Source organism: Lepidochelys kempii, chromosome 2, assembly GCF_965140285.1.
Source record: "Lepidochelys kempii isolate rLepKem1 chromosome 2, rLepKem1.hap1, whole genome shotgun sequence".
Classification (NCBI taxonomy): domain Eukaryota; kingdom Metazoa; phylum Chordata; order Testudines; family Cheloniidae; genus Lepidochelys; species Lepidochelys kempii.
The window spans coordinates 170,973,501-170,999,946 of record NC_136381.1 but is presented as its reverse complement, the minus strand read 5'-3'; the positions used below and the strand labels follow the sequence as shown (position 1 = coordinate 170,999,946).

At 43.0% G+C, this 26,446-nt stretch overlaps 1 protein-coding gene across 4 annotated transcripts in view; it reads left to right on the top strand.

Moving 5' to 3' along the window:
• ADCY1 (adenylate cyclase 1) overlaps window positions 1-26,446 on the top strand; it is a 225,643-nt gene that overhangs the window by 109,302 nt on the left and 89,895 nt on the right. For all 4 annotated transcript variants that reach the window (XR_012157423.2, XM_073332758.2, XM_073332760.1 and 1 more), the window contains exon 4: window positions 11,027-11,138. Coding sequence is in view for 3 of the 4 variants with exons in the window: in XM_073332758.2 (XP_073188859.1) it covers window positions 11,027-11,138 (112 nt within the window). In the remaining variant the exon portion in view is untranslated. The remainder of the gene's footprint in view (window positions 1-11,026; window positions 11,139-26,446) is intronic.

Genomic DNA, 26,446 nt, shown 5'->3' with positions numbered 1-26,446 from the left:
CTTCCAAAACCGAGGATGTTATGTAAAGAGTGGGATACGGTGGTGAACCCTTCTAATGGCATTCGCTGTAGGGAAGCAGCCTAGATCTGCTATGCTATGCAGCAGGATTTTGAGGCACGCTTTTAGCAGGTGTTGGAACCCAGCAGAAAGCTGCTGAAGGTCTGCTGACTCATTGTGGCAGGTGCAGCTCATTAATGCTATCCAGGCTATAAGGGCAGCAGGAGGGAGCTAAGGCAGAAAAGATCCTCGAGGGATGGCTTAGGCGTTCTTTTTGAGTGAACAACAAAGCCAAACCTCGGGCAGGGAGTTCATTTGGATGCTAATTCAGGGTCGCTGTGCCCTGTTGAGGACCAGGTAGGGACTTGGACAATTCACATATTAGTTGCACTGCAGATAATTAGAATGTCACAACATAGCAGCTCTCGTGCAGAGGTGGGCAAACTATGGCCCGCCGGCCACATCCGGCCCATGGGACCGTCCTGCCCAACCCCTGAGCTCCCCGCCGGGGAAGCTAGCCCCCAGCCCCTCCCCTGCTGTTCCTCTGCAGCCTCACGGGCAGCGTGGCTTGCGCCCGCCCACCTCCCAGGCTTTCCAATAAGCCTGTCCTGCCACTCTGAGCGGCATGGTAAGGGGGCGGGGGGTGGGGGGGTTGAATAAGGAACAGAAGGTCCCGGGGGATGGAGGTTTGGGGGGGGCAATCAGGAGACAGGGAGCAGGGGGGGTCCCAGGAGGGGGGAACAGGGAGTGGGGGGGTTAGATAGGGGGTGGGGTCCTAGGGGGGGAGCTAGGGATGGGGGTCCTGGGAGGGGGCGGTCAGGGGACAAGGAGTGGGGTGGGGGGTTGGATGGGTCAGGGGGCCTGTCGGGGCGGGAGTGTGGATAGGGGTCGGGCCAATCAGGGGACAGGGAGCAGGGTGGGTTGGATAGGGGATGGGGTCCCGGGGGGCGGTTAGGGGCGGGGGGTCCTGGGAGGGGCCGGTCAGGGACAAGGAGCAGGGAGGTTGGATGGGTTGGGGGTTCTGAGGGGGGCAGTCAGGGGGTGGGGACCAGGCTGTTTGTGGAGGCACAGCCTTCCCTACCCGGCCCTGCATACCGTTTCGCACCCCGATGTGGCCCTCGGGCCAAAAAGTTTGCCCACCCGTGCTCTAGTGTATTATTTTCTTGTAATTACTCTGTTTAACAACTGTATAAATCCTGTAGCTACACAAAGCATATAATCCTCTCATGTTCTTACAGTAGGGATGCATTTTTCCTCCTCCTTTCGATGATCTTTCCATTCCAACAAATTGGGAAGGACATCATGAAAAGCAGTGTGTTTATCACACAAAATGGAATTGTTTTATTATTTATTAGTTGTATTACTGTAGTGCATATGAGCCCCAGTCAAGGACCAGGACCCCACGTCATGGACCAGGACCCCACTGCACCAAGTCATTTACAAACATGTAACAAAAACATGATCTGTGCCCCCAGGAGCTTACAACCTAAATATAATACTAAAGATAATGGATCAATACTGACGGATGAGGAGTACATGGAACCAGTGAAACATCTTGCTGATCATTACTAACTTTATGGTATTAAATATTTTTGAACTGGAAAATGAGTCTTCATTCCGCTTTTGTGTGTGTTAAATACTTTTTTTTTTTTTTTTGCCTAAGTTGAATATTGGGCCTAAATGCACCCTACTCTTTGCACAACAACAAACCATGGAATGAGCGAGGCTGCAATACAGCAGAGGCCTGGGATTTGGAAGACCCCTACTTCATTCACTGCATCCTGTCTATCCTCTGTGCTGAGGACTCAGTTTTGCTATCACTTATTCAGAATAAATCCATGCCTAAATAATAAATAATATGATTTATAGAATGAATAATATGATTTACAGAATAAATCTATAGCTTGCTATAGGTTTTCGCTGTGGTAATGGAAAAATATAATGTAATCCAACATAAGGCACAGATCCACAGGACCTCTGTCTTATTCACTGTGTGTTGTCCAAGCTATACATGGAATGAGGCAGGTATCCTGCAGTTATTTGAAATCATATAATTAGACTGTATTGTTGGGCATATGCACAAGAGGGCAGAGTTAGTTTTGGATCCAATTTTGACTTGACATTTTCACTGCCTTTTTACTCAGAACAGCCATTTTTGAACATTATAAATTTGTAATAAAGACTTGTGATTAATACTCAATTGTGTATAATCGGAACATTACAATTAAAATGTTCAAGAACTTGCAGTTATTAAAAACAACCAAACCCCCTAAACCTTAAATCGAAATGACCATAAGGTAAGATAACATATAAAAGATTTTGTTAACTTTAAAAAATGTCTACATTCAATTAACAGTATTGATATATAGAACTTCAGCTTTCAGATTTCACAAACAAATGTAACTGTGACCTACAACATACACTTCAGAACTCTCTTAACATACGACTATTTATATATTTTACATAGTTAGTTATGCATAAACTAGTGATGTATGAAATGAAAGTGTTTGCAAGTATGTGTTATGGGTCACTTTATACATCCCCAATTTGGCCTGTTGGTAATAACTGAAAACCCTATGGACCAAATGGTGAAATATGAGGATCAACATATATGCCAAATAAATGTTCCTTTTAACTGAATGTATTTGTTGTATAACTCGTGTCGATTCTGTAAAATAACCCTCTCTTAAACACACCGCAAATAAATGAGCACCTTTACTGTAGGCCATGGTTAAATAATTAAGAGTTCTAGATGTGATTGCCTACAACATACCTGTTCTTAACAGTAACTGTAGGTCACCTACTATATTTAACTTTTAAGTATTTGAGCATTTACATTCTTTCCATTAAAACATTAGGCATTCTGTATTGCGTATGTGTTTGCCCCGAGTGCTGATTTGAAAATTTCTTGATGAGCAAATATTTGTGTTTTACTGTCTTATGTTTTGAAAGATTTAAAGAAGTTTCCAGATTTGAAAAACAACCAACCATAAATTTCTAAAGCGAACATTTTCTAAAATAGTAGCCACTAGTTTTGGGTGCCCAGCGTGAGGCATCTCATGAGACATTTGGCTGTCTCATGTTGAGCAGCCAAAATCAATGACCACTGCTGAAAATTTGGCTGCATCAGAATAGGAAAACACAGAGAGCAATACATCAGGCATAAACAGAAAAACTCATCACATGCTTATGTAGATCCTGGGAACTTCTGGCGTGACAGAGAAACCAAATAGAATTTCTAATAGAATAGTAAAATAATTCATGAAAGAAAATACCAGTGATGTCTCATTGAATATAATTGAAGTCTGATAACTAGGTGGTACAGTGGATTGTAACAGTCCCTGCTTTTTACCCTTGGGTAGCTGAATTCCAGTGTGTGTTTCAGTCAATTTCTTGAAATCTTTAATGCACATCCTGAGTGTATTTCAAAAACTTCAGGGAATTTAGTATGATGATTTGGCATTGGCTGACTGATTTCATGAAAGACAGATCCAGGTCTGTCAAGCAAGGATGTTGTAGGTCCAAAATGAAGTACATTGGCAGAGCTTTGTGGGTAAATCTGAAGAGCACTTACTGGCACTACCATATTTATTTCTATTCTATTTAAGTCTTTCACTGTGCCATCTCCATGGCATCTCATGGTTATAATACTGTAGACAGAAGGCACTAGAGATTAATCTAAGTGTACATATTTTATATTTAAAAAGTCTTTACTATGATGTAAATTATCAAATTCCATAGTGTAGTATGCTTAAACAATGCTCTAAGAAAACATGTTCTAGGAAGTAAAGAGGAGTTGCTCTAAGGATGTGCATGACAGCACACACATGCTTGTAAACCTGTATTAAGGTTTGGAACTGTTGAAATTTAGAAGGCTCAGCCCTGGTCTACACTAGGACTTTAGGTCGAATTTAGGAGCGTTAAATCGATGTAAACCTGCACCTGTCCACACGATGAAGCCCTTTTTTTCAACTTAAAGGGCTCTTAAAATCGATTTCCTTACTCCACCCCTGACAAGTGGATCAGCGCTTAAATCGGCCTTGCTGGGTCGAATTCGGGGTACTGTGGACACAATTTGACGGTATTGGCCTCCGGGAGCTATCCCAGAGTGCTCCATTGTGACCGCTCTGGACAGCACTCTCAACTCAGATGCACTGGCCAGGTAGACAGGAAAAGAACCGCGAACTTTTGAATCTCATTTCCTGTTTGGCCAGCATGGCAAGCTGCAGGTGACAATGCAGAGCTCATCGGCAGAGGTGACCATGATGGAGTCCCAGAATTGCAAAAGAGCTCCAGCATAGACTGAACGGGAGGTACGGGATCTGATCGCTGTATGGGGAGAGGAATCCGTGCTATCAGAACTCCGTTCCAGTTTTCGAAATGCCAAAACCTTTGTCAAAATCTCCCAGGGCATGAAGGACAGAGGCCATAACGGACCCGAAGCAGTGCCGTGTGAAACTTAAGGAGCTGAGGCAACCCTACCAGAAAACCAGAGAGGCGAACGGCCGCTTCGGGTCAGGGCCCCAAACATGCCGCTTCTATGATGAGCTGCATTCCATTTTATGGGATTCAGCCACCACTACCCCAGCCGTGTTGTTTGACTCCTTCAATGGAGATGGAGGCAACACAGAAGCAGGTTTTGGGGATGAAGAAGATGATGATGATGATGATGATGATGATGATGAGGTTGTAGATAGCTCACAGCAAGCAAGCGGAGAAACCAGTTTTCCCGACAGCCAGGAACTGTTTCTCACTCTGGACCTGGAGCCAGTACCCCCCGAACCCACCCAAGGCTGCTTCCTGGACCCAGCAGGCGGAGAAGGGACCTCCGGTGAGTGTACCTTTTAAAATACTATACATGGTTTAAAAGCAAGCATGTGAAAGGATTAATTTGCCCTGGCATTCACGGCTCTCCTGGATGTACTCCCAAAGCCTTTGCAAAAGGTTTCTGGGGAGGGCAGCCTTATTGCGTCCTCCATGGTAGGACACTTTACCACTCCAGGCCAGTAGCACATACTCGGGAATCATTGAACAACAAAGCATTGCAGTGTATGTTTGCTGGCGTTCAAACAACATCCGTTCTTTATCTCTCTGTGTTATCCTCAAAAGAGTGAGATATCATTCATGGTCACTGTCATAAATATAAAGGGAAGGGTAAACCCCTTTGAAATCCCTCTTGGCCAGGGGAAAGCTCCTCTCACCTGTAAAGGGTTAAGAAGCTAAAGATAACCTCGCTGGCACCTGACCAAAATGACCAATGAGGAGCTGGGAGGAGGGAGAGAAACAAAGGGTCTGTGTCTGTCTGTATGCTGCTCTTGCCAGGGACAGAACAGGAATGGAGTTTTAGAACTTTTAGTAAGTAATCTAGCTAGGTACGTGTTAGATTATGATTTCTTTAAATGGCTGAGAAAAGAATTGTGCTGAATAGAAAAACTATTTCTGTCTGTGTATCTTTTCTGTAACTTAAGGTTTTGCCTAGAGGGGTTCTCTATGTTTTTGAATCTAATTACCCTGTAAGATATCTACCATCCTGATTTTACAGGGGGGATTTCTTTATTTCTATTTACTTCTATTTTTTATTAAAAGTCTTCTTGTAAAAAACTGAATGCTTTTTCATTGTTCTCAGATCCAAGGGTTTGGGTCTGTGGTCACCTATGCAAATTGGTGAGGCTTTTATTCCAACATTTCCCAGGAAAGGGGGGGTGCAAGTGTTGGGAGGATTGTTCATTGTTCTTAAGATCCAAGGGTCTGGGTCTGTAGTCACCTAGGCAAATTGGTGAGGCTTTTTACCAAACCTTGTCCAGGAAGTGGGGTGCAAGGTTTTGGGAAGTATTTTGGGGGGAAGGACGCGTCCAAACAGCTCTTCCCCAGTAACCAGTATTAGTTTGGTGGTGGTAGCGGCCAGTCCAAGGACAACGGGTGTAATATTTTGTACCTTGGGGAAGTTTTGACCTAAGCTGGTAAAGATAAGCTTAGGAGGTTTTTCATGCAGGTCCCCACATCTGTACCCTAGAGTTCAGAGTGGAGGAGGAACCTTGACAGTCACCTGGTTGAAATAGGGTGCTTTTCTTCAGGGGACACTCAGAGGTGCCCGTTCCTGTTGGGCTGTTCGTCTATGGCTGAACAGAAATGTTCCCTGCTGTTAGCCCCGGGGAGAGGGGAGGGTTGAGGGGGTAGCCACACAGTGGGGGGAGGCAAAATGCGACCTTGTAACGAAAGCACATGTGCTATGTATGTAATGTTAACAGCAAGGTTTACCCTGAAACAGAGTACCCATGGTTCTATAAAATGTGTCTTTTTAAATACCGCTGTCCCTTTTTTTTTCTCCACCAGCTGCATGTGTTTCAATGATCACAGGATCTTCTCCTTCCCAGAGGCTAGTGAAGATTAGAAAGAAAAAAAAACGCACCTGCCAAGAAATGTTCTCTGAGCTCATGCTGTCCTCCCACACTGACAGAGCACAGACGAATGCGTGGAGGCAAATAATGTCAGAGTGCAGGAAAGCACAAAATGACCGGGAGGAGAGGAGGTGGCTGGCTGAAGAGAGTAAGTGGCGGGCTGAAGACAGGGCTGAAGCTCAAATGTGCTGGCAGCGTGATGAGAGGAGGCAGGATTCAATGCTGAGGCTGCTGGAGGATCAAATCAGTATGCTCCAGTGTATGGTTGAGCTGCAGCAAAGGCAGCTGGAGCACAGACTGCCACTACCGCCCCTGTGTAACCAACCGCCCTCCTCCCCAAGTTCCATAGCCTCCACACCCAGACGCCCAAGAACGCGGTGGGCAGGCCTCTGGGCAACCAGCCACTCCACCACAGAGGATTGCCCAAAAAACAGAAGGCTGGCATTCAATAAGTTTTAAAGTTGTAAACTTTTAAAGTGCTGTGTGGCATTTTCCTTCCCTCCTCCACCACCCCTCCTGGGCTACCTTGGTAGTCATCCCCCTATTTGTGTGATGAATGAATAAAGAATGCATGAATGTGAAGCAACAATGACTTTATTGCCTCTGCAAGCGGTGATCGAAGGGAGGAGGAGAGGGTGGTTAGCTTACAGGGAAGTAGAGTGAACCAAGGGGTGGGGAGTTTCATCAAGGAGAAACAAACAGAACTTTCACACCGTAGCCTGGCCAGTCATGGAACTGGTTTTCAAAGCTTCTCTGATGCGTACCGCGCCCTCCTGTGCTCTTCTAACCGCCCTGGTGTCTGGCTGCGCGTAACCAGCAGCCAGGCGATTTGCCTCAACCTCCCACCCCGCCATAAGCGTCTCCCCCCTTACTCTCACAGATATTGTGGAGCGCGCAGCAAGCAGTAATAACAGTGGGAATATTGGTTTCGCTGAGGTCTAAGCGAGTCAGTAAACTGCGCCAGCGCGCCTCTAAACGTCCAAATGCACATTCTACCACCATTCTGCACTTGCTCAGCCTGTAGTTGAACAGCTCCTGACTACTGTCCAGGCTGCCTGTGTACGGCTTCATGAGCCATGGCATTAAGGGGTAGGCTGGGTCCCCAAGGATACATATAGGCATTTCAACATCCCCAACAGTTATTTTCTGGTCTGGGAATAAAGTCCCTTCCTGCAGCTTTTGAAACAGACCAGAGTTCCTGAAGATGCGAGCGTCATGTACCTTTCCCGGCCATCCCACGTTGATGTTGGTGAAACGTCCCTTGTGATCCACCAGAGCTTGCAGCACTATCGAAAAGTACCCCTTGCGGTTTATGTACTCGCCGGCTTGGTGCTCCGGTCCCAAGATAGGAATATGGGTTCCGTCTATAGCCCCACCACAGTTAGGGAATCCCATTGCAGCAAAGCCATCCACTATGACCTGCACATTTCCCAGGGTCACTACCCTTGATATCAGCAGATCTTTGATTGTGTGGGCTACTTGCATCACAGCAGCCCCCACAGTAGATTTGCCCACTCCAAATTGATTCCCAACTGACCGCTAGCTGTCTGGCGTTGCAAGCTTCCACAGGGCTATCGCCACTCGCTTCTCAACTGTGAGGGCTGCTCTCATCTTGGTATTCATATGCTTCAGGGCAGGGGAAAGCAAGTCACAAAGTTCCATGAAAGTGCCCTTACGCATTCAAAAGTTTCGCAGTCACTGGGAATCGTCCCAGACCTGCAACACTATGCGGTCCCACCAGTCTGTGCTTGTTTCCCGACCCCAGAATCGGCATTCCACCGCATGAACCTGCCCCATTAGCACCATGATGCATTCATTGGCAGGGCCCATGCTTTCAGAGAAATCTGTGTCCATGTCCTGATCACTCACGTGACCGTGCTGATGTCGCCTCCTCGCCCAGTATCGCTCTGCCAGGTTCTGGTGCTGCATATACTGCTAGATAATGCATGTGGTGTTTAATGTGCTCCTAATTGCCAAAGTGAGCTGAGCGGCCTCCATGCTTGCCTTGGTATGGCGTCCGCACAGAAAAAAGGTGCGGAACGATTGTCTGCCGTTGCTCTGACGGAGGGAGGGGCAACTGACGACATGGCTTACAGGGTTGGCTTACAGGGAATTAAAATCAACAAAGGGGGTGGCTTTACATCAAGGAGTATTTCAGGCAGGACTTCACGGAGGGTTCCAATAAGAAATGGTGCACCTAAGTAATTGTCCTTATTGGAACAAGCAGGTTGGTCTGGCCTCTGATTGATACATGGCTAGATTTACGTCGCTGCACCTTCTCTGTGAGTGACTGCAGTGTTACCTAGAGGAATGAGTCCCCTGGGCGGGAGGTGGGAGGGGGAAGCAAATGAGTACAAAACAAATCTGTTCTATTTCTTGTTTTGATCCACTCCATCTATCTTTTACATCTTTGGCTAGCAGCAGACGGTGCAGAAGGACTGCAAGCCATCCACATCTCATGGCTGCTCGGCAGAAGATGGTACAATAGGACTGCTAGCAATCCGTATCACCTGCCTGCTCACCATAAGATGGTTCAATAGGACTGACTGCAGGACTAAAGAGAATGACCTGGTCAAGTCACTTCTAATGTAGTCCTTGCACCCATGTCTGCCCAGGCGCTCCTGGCTGATGAGGCTAAGAGCACCTCGGACATGACAATGACAGCTACCAGTCCTATTGTACTGTCTGCTGCCACAAGGCAATGGGTTGCTGCTGCTGTGTAGCAATGCAGTACCATGTCTGCCAGCACCCAGAAGACATACGGTGACAGTTACCTGAGCGGGCTCCATGCTTGCCGTGGTATGACGTCTGCACAGGTAACTCAAGAAAAAAGGCGCGAAATGATTGTCTGCTGCTGCTTTCACGGAGGGAGGGAGGGAACGGGGGCCTGACGATATGTACCCAGAACCACCCGCGACAATGTTTTAGCCCCATCAGGCATTGGGATCTCAACCCAGAATTCCAATGGGCAGCGGAGACTGCGGGAACTGTGGGATAGCTACCCACAGTGCAACGCTCCGGAAGTCGACTATAGCCTCGGTACTGTGGAAGCGCTCTGCCGAGTTAATGCACTTAATGCACTTAGAGCATTTTCTGTGGGGACACACACACTCGAATATATAAAACCGATTTCTAAAAAACCTACTTCTATAAATTCGACCTCATTTCGTAGTGTAGACATACCCTCAGTGTTGTGTTGAGCTAGGTTTCCTAGGTTAGGGAGGTGAAAAGGATTTTTGGGTCAGAAATGATTTTTATCAATTGCATGGAATCAAATTAGGTATTGGGAGGATTTGTGGCAGCGGAGTGGTTTATGTGCCTTTGATAAGGGGCTGGGTTGGGAATTGAGAAGGTTATATTTTCCCTTTTTTGGGTTTTTGGGTGAGGGATCCGATTTGGTGACCTTGTCTGGAAGCAAGAATGGGGGACTGGTTAGGTTTGTGTTTCTAGCATCTGTTACATTAATTGGGAGGGAAGGAGTTGCAATTGTAAGAGTAGAGAATTGTTTCAGAGGAGAGAGATTTGTGCTGGGTTATCTTAAATTGCTGTCCTCAAGATGTATTTTAAGTCATGCAAGCACATCTAGAGCATATAGTTAGGTGGCATTTTTATAAACTTAAATAAATTATTATTTGATGTTATTTGGGCTGGGTATTGCCTGTGAGTAGATCCATAGCATTTCTACAGCTGCCACAGGGCCTGGGCCAGCAGGTGAGTAAATCTAAATAATTAATACTTCTGTAGCCGCTCCATTCAAGGATCTACTTAGGTACTTATATGGCCCCTTTCAACGCAGTATCTGAGTAACTCCCAACTATGTTTAGATTTATCCTCTCAACATCCCTATGAGGTAGGGAAGTGTAATTAAGGCAGAGAGGGCAGCTGGGCATACAAGTCTCACTGATAGTGGGATTTGGGTGCTTAACTCCCTAAGTGATTTGCCTGGGGTTTTACAGTCTGTGGCAAAGAAGGAATTGAACCGAGATCTCTCAAGTCCTGGTCCACAGCCTTAATTCCTCAAAGTGTTTTGCAAGCATTAATCAGTTGAGCCTCACAGTACTTTCTGTAAATTATCCCCATTTCTCATGTAGGTGAACTGAAACACAGAAAGTGTACACAACTTAGAAGTTAAGTGAAGAAGGATGGTTAAGTGGTAGGGTGCTAACCTAGGACTTAGGAGCCCCAGGTTAAATTCCCTGTTCTGCCAGAGATTTCCTTTCTAATGTTGTGCAAGACACTTCAGCCTCTCTGTGGCTCAGTTCCCATCTGTAAAATGAAGATAATAGTACTGTCCTACCACAAAGGGGTGTTGAGGCACTCAGACCCCCTACAGTGATGGGGGGGAAGGACAACGATATAAGTACCTAAGAGAAAACTTGCTTGAGGTCCCAGGAAGCCTGTGGCAGAGCCAGCAACAGAACGCCAGTTCCCCTGACTCATAGTTCTGTGCTTTAAATGCAAAATGATCCTGGATCTTTGATATTTGTGCTCTGCATAGCACTTTAATGGTGGCCATCCTGGTTTGCCTGGGTTTGTGTTCTGGGTTGCACTCAGTGCATAGAAAAAGATAATTAGATTAAGAAGGTGTGTTCTGCACTAACGTTTCCATGTTTCCTTCCTTCTCTTTACAGCATTTTGTTTGCAGACATTGTGGGGTTCACTAGTTTGGCATCACAGTGCACTGCTCAAGAGCTGGTGAAGCTTCTGAATGAACTCTTTGGCAAGTTTGATGAATTAGCTACAGTAAGCATGTCATTCTCTTTTTTTTTTCTTTTTTTTTTTCCTATTTAATTTGAATTGCTTTTTGAATAATGATGTCTTGGGTGGATTACATATGTTAGAGACATGAAATAGATTGATTGCTAGCCCCATTTCCACTGTGAGGCCCATAAATCATGAGTTGCTAAGGTTTCTTTTCATTGATTCATATTTTTGAGATAAAGCAATCCATTTAAATGGTAAGAAAAGAAACTGCAGTTGCTATTTTTAAAATACTTTTTCCCAATGCTCTTGATGGGGCCTAGTTACAATTAATGGAGGTAACTATTAAAACTGTACTTTTTTACTATTCATAGAAAAGAAATAGTATAGTGGAAGATGTGAATATTGAATCTATAGTATAAATCTATTATGTATTGGTGACAAGAGCTCAGAGCCTCAGTTCAGTTCCTCACTGACAGTTGCCCATGTCACAGAAACTGTGATGGCTCATCAGAGAGGCTATTATGGATGTAATAGATGTATTCTGATTACAAGTATTTATTATCTAGTCACAGCACCCACAGAGTAATAGATGCCTTATGGAATAAAAAGACAGGCACATTCTTTGTCCATAAGATCTGATATTCTAATGGTACAAAGATATAGCACTTGAGACAGTTGGTGGGGAAGTTGGAAGATGACCAAATGAGTTCACGTGGTGTTTGTGTCTGACACCCATGTCCTGTTCCAAATTATGTTCTATATTATGTACAAAATGTTTCCTCCACAAACGTCCTTTTCAATATATAGTGATCCTTTAATCAAGACTCTCCATTCCTTTCCATAGGGTGCTCACCATCCAAAAACATCCTCCCATGCACTGTGCTCTCTCACCATCCTACCATCTCCTCTCCTGACTCCACACAGCAACCCAGCGTGTGTAGTTCTGCTCATCCCAGGGATTAGCCTCTCTTAATTTCCTCAGTACAAATCCTCTGTCCCTGTATATTACTCTGATGTCAAGCTTTGAGACAGAGGAGCCGTTTCCATCCCCGCATTCCTTTGCCAAACTGCTTGCTGATAAGATAGCTGGAAGTGTCTCCTGGGTGGGAGGAAGTCTCTTGCTGTATGCGATACCAGAGGGTGGGGAGGGTGTGGTGACCTTTGGGCCCTCCTTTTCTCTCAGTTGTCTAAGAGAATGGGGCCTCTACATGAGGGTCGTCACAGGTGATCAGGGCCAAACTGTGTCACAGGAGACCAGAAACTGTAAAGGAAGACCATGACTGAACCTTCTCTCCCATCCCTTAAAGTCCCCACACACAATGGTGGTCAGGCCCAAAGAGGTGCTCTGGCTGGTCTGCAGCCTCCCTGCCCCATTGCTGCAGCAATTCCAGCTGAAGTGCCTTCCGTCCCTCTGTACAGTGGCCATTTCTGGGCTTCTCAATTCCTCGCCCTGCAAGTGGAGCAGCTACAGTTTCTGCTGATGCCATGTTTGTTCCCAGGGATATGGCCCCACCTCGGGAGATGTTCTTCCTTCCTTAGCCTGTATGATCGGGGGGCAGGGCTTCTAGCATCCACTAAGCCCTTCCGCACGTGTTTTAACTGTTTCTGCAGGGGCTGCCTATAGCATAACAAAAGTGAGGGAGAAATTCACTTTTCCTTTTAGATCAGTGTAGCCTAAAAACTTGCCTCATGTAGCCACAGAAGCTTTTATAATTATCTTTAAAAATTATTCAACCTCAGAGCTGCATTTAGGGATGCCATATGCACCAAACACTAGCACGGGCAGAGCTGATTAGACTGATGGCCTACGGGATGGATGCCAAATGACAATGGATTTAGGTGGGAAGCTTTGCATAATTTCTAAATGCCAGCACAGCTCCATGAATGTCAACCTTGTGTGACAATAAATAAGCATTTGGGCCATTCCTGATGCCCTTTACGCTTGAATGTTTTTCACAATTAAAAAAAAAATCACTAATCGCTATGGGGCAAAGTTCATTGTAGTCAATGGGAGTCTTTGGATCAGGTCCTAGCTCTCGACCAGACATTCAGCTCAAGATGACTTCTGCATTTTCTTTAAAGAACTAATAAGAACAAACATTTTAAAATAAAAAAAAAACCAAATATTCAAACTCCAGGAATTCAGTGGAACTTATTCTTTTTATTTTATTTATAAAATGTACCTACAGCAATGGTGTCCTTCGCCTTTGGCCAGATAGGGTATCTCTGTATTGGGTGCCTTCTGATCGAGCAGTGATATATCTATGGTGTGAGTTAGCCTGTCTTTCTCCGGATTTTAATAAGGGTGCTTGCATTTCCTCTGGTTGCTATGACTTCCATAAGAGGAATCTATTGCACGCTGGGTGCTATAGAGGGGAGATCAGAATGCGGATAATGCCTGTGTCAGGAGACGAAGATGAGCCAAGTAGTCAGGTCATACAAGAACACCGTGGGAGGACCCGAAACTGCCCTTTTGTAGGGCCTGGGCATTGAATACATGATTATCATGAGAAAGGGATTGTCACTGCCACCAGTTCTCTTTTCCCTGTTCTGAGTCCTCACCATCTTGTCTTGCTCCATTTCATCTTGTTGACACTTTATCTCCAGCAGTTGTAGCTCCTACCTATTCCCTGTTATATATCATTCATTTCTTGCAAGGTATTTCTTGTCTGGGTTCCCTTTCCCAGGGGCAGGATGCCCTCCTGGGGAGTAATGTAGTGGAAGCATGGACACCCTTTGAGAAACCAGATGAGAAAGTAGATTAATCCTCTGAAGTTTTCAATGTGCCATAGAGGTCCAGCCAGAGGACTCAGATAATTCTTCAATGAAGACCATGAGAGCCAGGCATGATTTAAGTGAGCAAGTTCTCTTGCAATTCCTTCCAACAGCTTGAGGAGACACTAAAGTGTTTCTCGGTATTAGAGTCAGATTCTTGTCAGTGGATCACAATTATGCCTACACAGCTATTTGTCCTTCTCACTTTCTTTCCGAGAAGTCAAAGATGCAAGTGTTTGATACCCCAAAGAGAGAGAGAATGGCATAGAAGGCTATCTATCTAAGGTACATATGTGTAGAATCTGAACAGCTCACACTTTTTAATGCATTTATGTTCACCCCTGTGAGCTATCCCCATTCCCCATTCATGGGGAACTGAGCCATAGAGAGACTCTCACTTTTCCAAGGTCACACAGGAAGCCTCTGGCAGAACAGAGAATTGGACCTAGGTCTCCTGAACCTCAAGCTCATGTCCTAACCACTGGACAAACTTTCCTCTTCTAGGAAGGCTCATCAAAGTCTTGTTCCTTCTTTGGCTGCATTTATGCTGTAACAGAAAGCTATCTCATTCTTATGATTTATTTCCTTGAAGTAAGTCTGTTTCTGCACTGGGGCTTATGCAACTAATGAGAACATGATAGGCATGCTTCTCCTCTCCTGGTGTGTCTACTCTTGGACATTCCACACCATCATTCTAGCACTGAGGCAGCATGCAGTGTGTTCATGCAGATGGTGACAATAAAGAAATCAAGAACATAAATCTAACCCAGATATAAACACTAAAGGAGGTATATGGTAGAGTTTTAAAACTACATGGTGACTCTGTTATGCACTCGCAAGATAGCCAGTTACACATAAATCCCACAGGCTGCATGTGAGTAGAGTGTGGAGCAACTGGAAAGATTAAATCCACTGCCCAAACCAGGCCCAGGGTGCAGGGCTGCTACTGTAGCCTATGGACTAGAACAGCCCAGTTGAGCTGCTTGCACTGAATATTAGCACTATTGGAGCTGCATAAACGTGAATGCGTGGCGCCTTCCTGTTCCAGCCCCATTGTGTCCTGAGCCAGTATATGTAGAGCCAGTGGTGATACTCGCAAAAAGAAAAGGAGGACTTGTAGCACCTTAGAGACTAACCAATTTATTTGAGCATGAGCTTTCGTGAGCTACAGCTCACTTCATCGGATGCATATTGTGGAAACTGTTTACATGGCACACTGGGGTTGCACATAAATCTCTGTGAGATCAATCCACCATTGGTATCCCTGCCCAGACAAAATGTGGGGCTTAACGCCCAAGGCACTTAAGCAGAAGCATAAGTTTGAAGCTAATGGGACTACCATGTACTTAAAAGTACCCATGTGCTTAAGTACCTTGCTGAGGTCCGGAGCTTCACTTCAAGGGTAAATTTCATCCTCTGATTGGAGCAGTGAACTCCCCTTCCGCCCCCAACTTTCTAAAATCTTACACACGGTTTTCCTTTGAGAATGAAATGAAATCTCTTGTCTCTTCTTAACAATGCAAAGGCATGAACCAGCATTTGCATGCGACAGTAGTTTGTAATGTACAGCAGCAGAGCGTGAAAGAGGACAAAACCTGTCTTCTTTTTTTTTTTCTGCAACAAAGAGAGGCTTGTAATCATGTCTCCTTCAGTCAGATGAAATGTGCACAGCAATACATGATTTTTTTTCACAGAGATTCTGATCTGCTGATTAGAACAACTACTGCATGTGTTTTGTACCGGATTAGTTCAAAATCCTCATCTGTATTGGTTAAGAACAATGGTGTGCCTTAACAGTCCCCGGGGGGGAAATGCAAAGAAAATCTACAGCCATTTAGTTGCGATGTGTACGGTCCCTGTGACTACTGAAGTGTGATCTGTGGTTGTACATTGTGTTTGTTGTTGGTGCTTAGGAGCCAACATCAATTGGAAGTGGCAACTTGTGCCCCCTCTTAGCAAAATAATTGCCCTGTCTTACAAAGGTAATACAGAAAAATGATCCCAGATACCACTGCAGTAAATGTGGTAGGAGGAAAGGGCAAATATTAAAACAGCATTTACTTACTGTGAGTAAATCTTATGGAAACAGATGGGCTTGAATGTTTCTCAGCATTAACATTTTAGTAAGGTGTTTTTTTAAAAAACATTTTAAATAGCACCTTTGATCCCAAATGATCCCAAGCTATGTTAAAATCTATTATAATAATCATTAGGGGCTACATTGAGTCTTTGTTCCTAGCACTGAGTATTGGGTGGCATGTAGTTGGGCATCCCTGAAAGGAGTTCTGGAAAGGTTACAAAACAATATCTAATATTTCTTCTTATTCCTCTGCCCTGTTATTGCATAAGAACATTGATCTGATCCAGTGTGGCAATTCCTGTGATCCTGTGGAGTTCCTACTTCTGAAAGTGACCAGCACCAAGTACTTCAGAGAAAGGGGCAAGAACCCTGCAGGAGACAATTATGGGATAATCTGGCCCTGAACAGAAACTTGCTACTAACCCAAAATACCTAGAGAAGATGGCTAATGCTCTGAAGACAAGGATTAATATCCGTTCCTAAACTCTTATTTATTTGTTTACTATTTGCTATTTAAACTTGGATATTCTTTTTATTCATCTATAGCTAATGCTTTTTTAAATTCTGCTAGGCTCTTGGCCTCAGTGATAGCTCAATGCAGTGAGTTCCACAGGTAAATTGTGTTGTGTTTTCTCTTAAAGTGTCTTTGTCAGTTTCCAATTTCCCACCTTTCAATTTCATTAAATGTCTCCTTGTTCTTGTATTATAACAGTGCGAATAGAAGTTCCTGATCTACCTTCCCCATGCTATGGATTATTTTGTATATTTTTGTCATGTCCCCTCTTATTTATCTCCACTCTAAGGTAAATAGTCCTTGTCTTCTCAATCTTTCTTCATATAAGGGTTTTTTCCAAGTTCTTAGTCTTTAACTTTTCCATTTCTGCTAAGTCCTTTTTTACAAAGGAGTGACCAGAACTGAACACACAGGGCACACAGCTGATTTACATAATGACATTGTAATATTTTCTGTTATTCTCCATCTCATTCCTTATGCATCCTAATGTTTTGCTTGCTTCTTGACTGCTCTTTTTACACTGAGCCAAGATCTTCATTGAACTGTACACAACGATGCCATGCCTTTTTCTGGAGCTGATGCAATTAATTTAGACTCCAGTAAGGTGTATGAGCAGGGGAAATTATTCCCTCCAGCATGCATTACTTTGTCTTCAAATTTTGTCCCTTTGCTGTTCATCCTGTTTTCCACATCATTAATAAATCCATTACACTGCACAGGTTCTAGCATGGACTCTTTTGGCACCCTGCTGTTAACCTTTTTAATGATGAACATTGACCATTTATTCCTACTCTTTGTTTCTCTCTCTTAGTCAGGTTTTGATCCATGACTGCACTCTCACACCATGCCTCTTACGGTATACCTATTTATTTCCTTTAACAGCCTCTTGTTTAGGACTTTGTCAAAAAGACCTCTTGAAAGTTTAAATAAACTATATCAACCAGTTCTCCTTTATCCACTGTTTCATAGGCATGCTCAAATAATTTTTGAGAGATAAGGGAGGCACAATTTTCTTAGTAGCAGGCCAGGCCCTGACTAAGCTGTCTGGCTACCTCTTAAACCCCACATCCAACCCAAGCTTGCTCAGCATGGGGCAGAGGTGCAGGGCCTCCTTAGCCCAGAGTTGCTCCTTAATGCCCTCCCCTCCAGTGAGGGCTTTATACTCCCTATCACAGTGATGAACCCAAAATTTCCCCACAGGCTTCCTACATCTAATATACATAGAGAAGTTCTTACTATTTGTATGTATGCCTTCAATTATTTGCCTTTCAAATTCCACCTTAGTCCTACACCTAATTTCCTTCTTAGAAATTGTCTATTGGCTTTACTGGGATTGGGCTTCCATATGCTGAAAGCTCTCTGATTGCTTTGTATAATGTCTTGGATGTTGCCATTTAGTTGCATTGATTTACTTTTTGTCTTCCTATTTCCCTTTCAGTTTAGAGTTATATATGCTATGAGACTCTGTGTCAGTAGAATCCATGCTAAATCTAAGTATTTTAGTTTATTTACTCTTGACTTTAAGAACTTTTTGACCAGCTTTTGGGGGGAGGGATAGCTCAGTGGTTTGAACACTGGCCTGCTAAACCCAGGGTTGTGAGTTCAATCCTTAAGGGGGCCATTTAGGGATCTGGGGCAATTGGGGATTGGTCCTGCTTTGAGCAGGGGGTTGGACTAGATGACCTCCTGAGGTCCCTTCCAACCCTGATATTCTATGATTTCTATTAAATTCCCCTCTTTCTAAAGTTAAGGGCTAGTTTGCGGTACCTTTCCTCCCTCAGAGACCTTGAACTTAGTTATATTCTAGTCACTGTTACACAGAGGTTTAACGGTAGTTGCTTCTTGAACCAACTCTTGTTTCTTCCTTTGTACTACATCAAGAATAGTTTTGCCTCTTTTGTGCTTTAGAACTAGCTGTTTCAAGAAGCAATCATTTAAGAAATTGTTTCTGTAAACATTATCCCATTGTGACCAGTTAATATATACAGATAATTGAATTGCTCAGTGATCGTCATTGGACTAGATGACCTCCTGAGGACCCTTCCACCTCTGATATTCTATGATTTCATTAAACATTGCCTTGTTGTGCTGTCTGAGCACTGTGCAATTCTTGCCCTGGTCTGGAAGCTGTTGGTAGAATAGTCAAAATTCTTACTCTGCCAGTATTCTTGTAACATGGGATTTGTATCCACACAGATTCAGTTGTGGTCCTTTCCATTCAGAATTTTTATCTCCCTAGATTCTGTGGTATCTTTTAGATACAACACTACTCCGCCCCACCACCCTTTGACCTGTTCAGTTTATAGCCAGGTATTACAGCAGCACTTTGATTTTTCTCATTTCACCACATTTCAGTAATGTCTATTTTGCAAGGTCATCTGCCATTGCCAGGCATTTACACATGCATAATTTTCCAAAATATTCACCTTGAGGTGTGGCTTAATTTTCCCATGTTTAGTCCCTGCTTAAAGTGACATTATTTTTGGAAAGCTTGAACAAAACCTGTTCAGTGGTTTTTGTGGGGTGAGAGACTGGGAAAGAAATCCTTTGCTTTTTCCGATTTATTTATTCTTTCTTCAGCACTTGGCTTTTCAACCTTGATGTTGCATTAGTGTTAGTAGTTGCATAGGACATGCATAAAGCATGACTGAAGTACAGCCGCCTAGAGGCACAGGCAGAAAGCTAGGCATAAGACCAGTACATGCCACACTGTACAACAGTTAGAGTGGCAATGAAAAGTTTTGTCTAAGTCTGTCATGTTAAATTGCTCTTACCAATGTGCCTTATAGTAGTCAAGCATGTAAATTAACATACGTGACTATTAAACTGGTTCTCTACCCAGCTGTTGCAACCACTTTGACATTCCCATATTGCTAAATTAGAGCTAGATCCCAACTAGATTAGAGGGGAATTCCAAGGTGGGAGAGGTGTTCCACATACAAAAAAGTTTGAGAAGCCGCTGGACTCTTACAAATTAACATACATACTTAACATAAGTAAAATTATATGAAACAAAATGTGTCTTCCCTTTAATGGTTACTCTAAATAACTCTGCTTTGTTTCATCTGTAAGACAGTTCCCAGGATGGTAGGACATTTACTATGACTTCACTTCATCCTCACAAATACATCACTGAATTGCAAATTTATGTAGGCTTGACTGGAGACAACCAATTTTCTGCCATAAAAGCCATCCAAGCCGTTTGCTGTGGGACTTTCTAAATTGGAGTCATATTTGTTTTCCTTTTCTATTATTCCTCTCATGTTGTGAAAGGCCTTATTTCCCGTTAAGCCCACGTTCCCTATTATTGCTACGACCATGTCTCCATTACCCAGCTAAATTGAACTTGGTAGGGTCTTGCATGCTGCTCCTTCTTAAGCTTTTTGTATGCATGGGACCATGGAATGAAAGAAAACTAGTGTAACTTTGTAAAGTTACTGTTACCGACATAAATTCCAGGAATGTGTCTGCATTGAAGCCAAAAAGTTTCCAGAGCAGTATTTTTTAATGTAAAGTTCAAAATTAAATGCAGCAGAAATATCCTTTAAATATGTGTACTGTAATGGACAGGACATAGTGAAATCCACTTATAGTTAAGTCATTTGTTTTAGACAACATTACTTCTCTCATAAGTGGAGATTCCCTCTAACTAGAAGTTCTATTGACGCACTGCAGTGCATTGAAACAATTTATAACTCTCATGCTACTTCACTGTAGTGGGAGTTTTGCTACAGTGTATCAGTTTCTCATAAGCATCTTCTACTGTATACACCTCTCCTGACAGCCACCCACAAAATATAGAGGTTTGGAAAGCCGCACGTATTCCATCAGCCATTTTCCTTTACTCACAACAGCATATGGACCCAGGAATTTCCATATTGTATCAGACCCGTATCTAGTCCAGCATCCTCTTTCCTACAGTGGCTAGTACGAGATGCTTCAGAGGAAGCTGCCAGGAACCTCAAAGTGAACAATTACAGAATATCCTGCTCTCATCTGTTAGAGGTTGGCTTATGCCTTGAAGCATGGGAATGTATGTAACTGCTGCAGTTCTGTTTTGTTTTTACTCCTACTTAGTGTAACAGTGATGTTCTCCTTATCCAGATAAATGTCCAGTCCTCTTTTGAATCCTGCTAACCTCAATGATATTTTATAGCAGTGAGTTCCACAGGCTAGTTAAGCATTGTGTAAACAGTTTTTCTCATATGATTTTTGCATTTGTTGCCTTTCAGTTTCGTTGATGGGGCCCTTTTCCATGTTTTATGAGAAACAGTAAATAAGAGCATTCAACTGATGTTATCTGCACCATTCATTACAGTTTGCAAACTTCTTCTTTTATTAATCTAGTCTCTAAACAATCCCCATCTTCTTTCCATTCATCTAATCACTTTTGTCACTTTTTTGGGTGGGGGGGGGTCACTTTCCTCACCTGTTTGACATTTCTGCAATATCCTTTTTGTTTATCATTACACAATGCGCATAGACTTTCACTGAGCTGTCCAGAGTGATGTTCAGGTCTCTTTCCCGAGTGGCTACGGCTACTTAGGAGTCTAGTGACATGCCTGAGTAGTTCAGGAATTACTCCTACCCATGTGCATAGCCTTGCATTTCTGAACCATGAACTTCATCTGCCATTGGATTGCCCTTTCACCTAGTTTTCTTATGTCCCTCTAAAGTTCCTAACAGCCATCTCTAGGCATGAATAACCTAAGTAAACTGGTGCAGTCTGCAGTTTTTGACACCTGCCTGTTTACTGCTTCTTCCAGATCATTAATAAATTATTGAACAGCCCCAATGCTAGTAGAGGACATTGAGGCATCCCAATGTTAACTTTTTGCCGTCATGAAAATTGATTTTTTTATTCCTAATCTGCCTACTCTCTTAGCCAGTTTCTCATCCATAGTTTTCACCTCATGACAATTTAGGGAGTGTCTGAATTGCAGTCAAAGGGTGTGATTGCAGCTTGTGTAGATATACCTGGGCTAGCTTTAACCCAGCGAGCTTGGGTACCAGTAACATTGCAGCTGCGACAGCACAGGCTTCAGCGTAGGCTAGCCACTTGAGTAAGTACCCTGGGGTTTTGGGTGGGCTTGTACAGCCTGTGCTGAAGCCTGCACTACCATGCCTTCACTGCTACCAATACCCAAGCTAGCTAGAGTAGGTCTATATGTGCTTTAGTCACACCCCATGATTGCAAGGTGGAACGTACCCTTTGTTTCCCTGAGACCATCCTGTGAAGGACTTTGTCAAAGGCTTTTTAAAACTCTAAAATTGTGTGAGCCAGTTATGCTTTATCCACTATTTTGCTGTCATGCTCAAAGATACAAATAAATTAGAGAGACCTATATTACAAGAGATACCTGAGGGAGAATGAGCCTCAGATATTTTGTTGCCAAAAATATAGTAATGATTAAGCCACTTATGGCATGTTCCTGCTTCCAGAGACCACTTCATGTGAGAGTCATTGAAGGTCAACTCCTTCTTTCAGGGCTTCTTTATATAGTCGCTGTAGTATCTGCATGCTATTTCAGAGACAGCAGTTCCTTTGGGTGGATGGGATTGCAGGGGGTGGCACAGAATACCTACTCCATCCATCTTCCAGGGACAGGAAGACTCTTCTGCCTGATAAGATTCTAAATTCTTCCCGACGCTCATTTTGAACTAAGTTCAAGTGACCTCATAACTGCATTTGATGGTTATTGAGAAACATGCTCTTTTCAGCACTCATGGGTCGAACAAGTTTAGTAACAAAGGCGTGGTGTTGAATAATTACTTTTATTTTATAATTACTTTTCCACACTCTTCAAGAGCTCTTCAATATTGTTGGCTTAAAACGAGCTGCTTATACACTTGCCTTTTTGGAATAAATAACACTTCTATAACTCTTATTGGACCAACTCGGTTGGTGAAAGGGACAAGCTTTCAAGCTACCTGAAGAAGAGCTCTGTGTAGCTCAAAAGCCTGTTTCTTTCACCAACAGAAGGTGGTCCAATAACAGATATTACATCATCCACCTTATCTCTCTCATATCCTGGGACCAACACAGCTACAACAACACGGTAAACAATGTATATAACTTGTCAGCAGCTCTTCTGTCGTCTTTTCAAAGCACTGTATTTTTTTAGAGACTACAAATTTTCCTTGGAGCCACCAAGTGGTCAGTTGATTTACTAATTGAAATAAAAAATATTTTTCTTGTGGAGGGGGAGGCAAATGTTTATGAACGACACAGTATAGATAATAATATTTATTCAGTTTGATCAAATGCCAACTATGTTCTCCATTATGTTCATATTTCCCATTTCTAGTAGTTTATCCCAAATAATACCCACTGGTGGGAGAACACATTTCATATATGATGTAGGAAAGGGAAGTAGGGGATATTGTCCTGAAAACAAACAACTTTAGGTTAGCATCTAGACAAAACCTATTAGACTCAGGTTGTGTTGAATACCCATATTTTTCCATTACCAACTTAAATAGTTTCAGAATTTCCATTAGCTGCATACAATACAACATAGAATGCATAAGACAGTAAGTTGAGATGCTGATCCTGCAACCGCATTCCTGTAGGCAAACCGCTATACCTGCACATTGCCCCACTGAAGTGAGTTGCAGTAGCAGGATTTCTGTTTAATCTAATAATTTAAGAAAATGTTATGGAAGTGAACTCACCCATCCTTTATTATTCTTGTTTTATACTTCCTTTTTATTTTCTAATCTGGCATGTTTCTTTCCTGGACTGAAGTAGAAATAAAGTAGGCAAGAAGAATAAAGATATCTGTTTTTTTAAAATGTGAACTTAATGTGGTATGGGAGTATACATTTTATTCAATTTGGCTTTTACAAAGCATCCTACAGTTATTACCATTAACCTTAGTTAATAACTGAATTTAAGGAATTGTAGGTCAGAAGCTGAATATTTGAATAAAGAAAAGGAGGACTAGTGGCACCTTAGAGACTAACCAATTTATTTGAGCATAAGCTTTCGTGAGCTACAGCTCACTTCATCAATGAAATGAGCTGTAGCTCACGAAAGCTCATGCTCAAATAAATTGGTTAGTCTGTAAGGTGCCACAAGTCCTTCTTTTCTTTTTGCGGATACAGACTAACACGGCTGCTACTCTGAAACCTGAATATTTGAATGTACAGCATTGTGTGTATGAATGTTTGTGCAGTGTTATGTCCAAAATAATCTGTTGTTCTGCCTCTGTATAAAATATTCTAATTTAATGGAAAAATCTATAACCTTTAATAGGGATGAAACCAGTAAGGACCTATAGATCTTTTTTGTAAGTTATCCTATATATTTCTGTAGTAGAGATGTACAGTACTTCCCTATTAAATTCTATAGGGTGATTCAAAAAGCCTCTAAAACCATTTTAATTTTCTATTAAGCTTCATAGGGCTTTACAACTGGACATGTTTATTAAACTGAATAGAAGCTAGACTTGATAACAATAGCAACATTACTTATAATTTTTATGTCACATCTTCAAAGGTCTGTACAGCCATTAACTAAAGAATAGGGGCCTTATCTTGTTCCCATTGAAGTCAATGGTAAAAATTCCATTGGTTTTCTGTGGGAGCAGAATTAGGCCCTAGATTAGGGAAAACAGATTAAATAATGAGGGGGTTGTTTTTTTTGTCTTACAATTATATGATCTTGTGTGGGATTTTTATTTCTGTTCTAACAAACATTTTATATTTAGGCCCTGAAACAAGGATACAATTATGATGATTTCAACCCTGCGTTAAATAGGTTAAGGGCTTGATCCTGAGAGCTAGATGCTCAGCTAGTGTAAATCAGTGTATTTTCATTGAAATCAGTGGTGCCATGCCACTTGTCTGCAACTGAAAATCTGGTCCCATGTCCCTAACTCTTGTGAATAACTACAGTGGGCTACTCACATAAAGGCTGCAGGACCAGAACTTCCAACAAAACTTGTGGCTATTCTGGACATTGGGGACTGGTGTAGAGGAACAGAAAAATGAGGGGAGAAGGGTGGGGTAGCAGAGAGAAGTGAAAATAGGGAACAGAGAGAAGCGAGGAAAATGCGGAAGGAGTGAGGGAGTGCAAAGAGACTGCTCCCTCAGTCAAGGACCAGTTACTCATTAATCACACCTGTGACTGCCATGAATTGAAGACACCCCAAAGATAATAGAGGGGAGATGAGGCCCTGCAGTCCTCCTCCTCTTCTGCACTGGCAAGCCACAGAGAGAGGAGCTTCCTGCACCATGCTGAGTACATTTCCGATGCACTCCCTGGAGCTCTTGCACAATCCCTCCTGGGTGAGAAACTGAAAAGCCAGAGATGTTCGTTTTAGCAGTTTCCCTTTCCTCTTCGATATGTGAGGGGGGAAATGGACTCAAAGGAAATGTATTTTTTAAAAGACATGGGCAATAATGATTCCAGATGTGTATGGAGGAAGAAGAGCCCAAGAGCTGTTGTCTTTGCAGCCTGCCCAGACACAACCCATATGCCTACTCCTCTGTTCTATGCGAGGCCAGCCTCATGATTGCAGCACCATGGAGGCAGGACTGAGAAATTTCACAAAAACTTGGGTCTCTGCCCAAAAGCCTACGGTTAGGTAGGAGCTTCCCCTGAGAGGGTGAAACTCAGCACCATCTCCAATGTGAGCCTGTGCTTATCAGGCACAAACTGACTCCTGTATTTAATTTAAATAGCTGAATATGTATGTGGGGAGGGGGTGGGTATTTTTGTTGTTTGCTTTTTTTAAATACTCTGGTTCTTGTAATCATTTTAACTAGGTTCTTAAGCAGTAACTAAATTCACATTCCTTCTGTCTAGCTGGTATAAGAGCTAAGTATTACTAGTTATCATGTCCATGAGCTGTCTGGGAGAGGGAGTAGGGCTATTGGAGTCTGTGGCGGAAGAGTTGGGGAGCCCTGCTTCTGCATCTTTTGCTAGTTCTTCTTAATCGTTCCCGTAGCTCTGCAGAGCAGAACTGAGCCCAAATCTAGCTCCTATGGGGAACGAGCTCTTTCTGTAGCTCAGCGGATATACATATCCACACTTTTTCTACTAATAAAAACTGTTACTACTTAACAGATTTCCCTCCTGCCCCATTCATGGATTGTGACTCCAGAGGGGTTAAGCAATAAACTTATTCAAATATCATAACTGCAAAACAGGTTAAAATAGGCCTACAGAAAGTAAGTTGGATCCATATGTCAAACACTGAGTTAACTATATATAAGTCACATAAGGTCAAATTTATCCCTGTAGTTAATGGAGTTACCTTAGGGATACATTTGGCATTTAGATTTTAAAAGTTTGTTCGTCTTAATTATATTTAACTAGTCTTCATTTTTTGTTCTTGTTTTTTGGTGTGCAGAAACTATGCTGTAGTCCAGATAGATAGTTGCAACCCTAGAGCTTCCACTGTGCGCTAAATAGAGAAGCATTTGCTCCCTGTGTCGGTAACTTAGTTTATTTTTACAGATGTTAGAAAAAGCATCAGTGGTTATACCTATACTTGAGCTGGAGGTGTAATTTGCAGCTTGGCCAGACATACGTGTACTAAAATAGAAGTGTAGTCATGGCAGTGGGGGCATTAGTGAGGACGAGCTGCCTGAGTATGTACCCAAGGTCTGGGGCAGGATTGCACTTGGGGTGGCAACCACTTCCCGCTTCCCATATTGCTGTAGCTATACTTCTATTTTCAATGCACTAGCTTAAGCAAGATGTCTCGACTGTAGACATGCCCAATATTTTCAAAGTGTTGACCTAGATCTGTTCACGTAACAACAAATTTCTCACCAGTCCTGTCCAAAAAGGGAGTTGCATTGATCAACAATATGATGCCTTGTCTCTTTAAATGTTCAGGGAGCTCTGTGGTCTCCCCCCTCCCTAGTGCAAAGCCTCACTTTCATGTTAGTTAGTTTCAGTTTTGCAGACAGAACAATAACTCGCAGGCAACAGGCAGCTGTATGCCCATCAGCATCTGTCTATCT